This window comes from Sturnira hondurensis, unplaced genomic scaffold (assembly GCF_014824575.4).
Source record: "Sturnira hondurensis isolate 20B ecotype Veracruz unplaced genomic scaffold, ASM1482457v3 Scaffold0009260, whole genome shotgun sequence".
Lineage (NCBI taxonomy): Eukaryota > Metazoa > Chordata > Mammalia > Chiroptera > Phyllostomidae > Sturnira > Sturnira hondurensis.
In genome coordinates, this window is record NW_028081891.1 from 1 (window position 1) to 1,131 (window position 1,131).

A 1,131-nucleotide genomic window follows, 5' to 3' on the forward strand; every position below is an offset into this window, starting at 1 on the left:
CGGGCACTAGGAGCAGAGGGTCCTGTGATCCTCAGAGGGTGATGCTGGGGGCAGGCACCTGGGTGTGGCAGAGAAGTGTGGGCACAGGAGGGTCCTTCCCTCCCTGATGGAGAGGGCTAAGGGATGTGCAGTGCTGTTCCACGTTCACCAGTGATTTCCATGTGGGACCCAAGGTGCAGAGACTCTGCAGTCAGCAGGGATCAGGGTGGCGCCCCTGGTTGGCCCTGGGGAGGCCAGGTCTCCATGTGGAATTCTCCACCTTCTTCCAGGTCGTCATTGCTACCTAGTCCTTGCTGGCATCTCTCTCAGCACAGCAGGTAACGATGGTGCACCCTCTGGCTGCCCTCCCTGTCTGCCTGGCCCTGGTCCACCTGCTCAGCCCCTGCTCAGGTAGGACCTGCTCTGTGTCTGTGCATCTGAAGCCTTTACCTTTGGGCCCAGTCAGAACCCTGGCCCCCCATCCCCCAAGGCCCATCCAGATGCACCTGAGTGAGGACCCAGGTCCTGTGTAGGTGTCTCTCACCTTGCCCTCCCTGCTGGGTCACCCCTAGCCCTCTGGTCCCATCTGCCTCTGACACAGCCCCTCTTCTGATGAGCAGCTCAGGTTGCTGTGGTTGGACCCCCGGAGCGCATCCTGGCCATGGTGGGTGAAGACGCTGAGCTGCCTTGTGGCCTGTCCCGAAACATGAGTGCGGAGCACATGGAGCTGAAGTGGGAGAGATCCAGCCCCAGACAGGTAGTGCACAGGTACGCACCTGGGCAGGAAGACACCCCAGCAGCAGAATATCAAGGGAGAACTTCGATTTTAAGAGAGAACATCACTGTGGGGAAGGCTGCTCTGCAGATTCGCAACCTCAGAGCCTCTGATGGAGGAACCTACCTGTGTTATTTCCATGATGGAGATTTCTCTGCAGGAGCCCAGGTGGAGCTGAAGGTTGCAGGTGAGTGAGGTTTGATCTGTGCTCTTTTCCTGTGGAGTCAGGAACAGAGGCTCCAAGGCCACCTGAGAGCCCTCTCGGCTCCTCACCAGCACCTGCCCCCTCTGCTTCCATCCCTGCTCCTCTGAGGCCAGAGACAGGCCCAGGTTGTCCCCCAGGAAAGGCTCCTCCTGCATCTGGGCAAGAGTCCCTC

General features: G+C 59.7%; 1 protein-coding gene across 1 annotated transcript; it reads left to right on the top strand.

Annotated features, from left to right (window-relative positions):
• Positions 1–181: 181 nt before the first annotated feature.
• On the top strand, positions 182–941 carry LOC118994396 (butyrophilin subfamily 3 member A2-like; the record flags this gene model as incomplete). The annotated part of the gene is made up of 2 exons (XM_037057040.1): positions 182–390; positions 600–941. Coding segments are annotated over exons 1-2 (409 nt in total), but the record flags the coding sequence as incomplete, so codon positions are not given.
• Between the last annotated feature and the right edge of the window lie 190 nt (positions 942–1,131).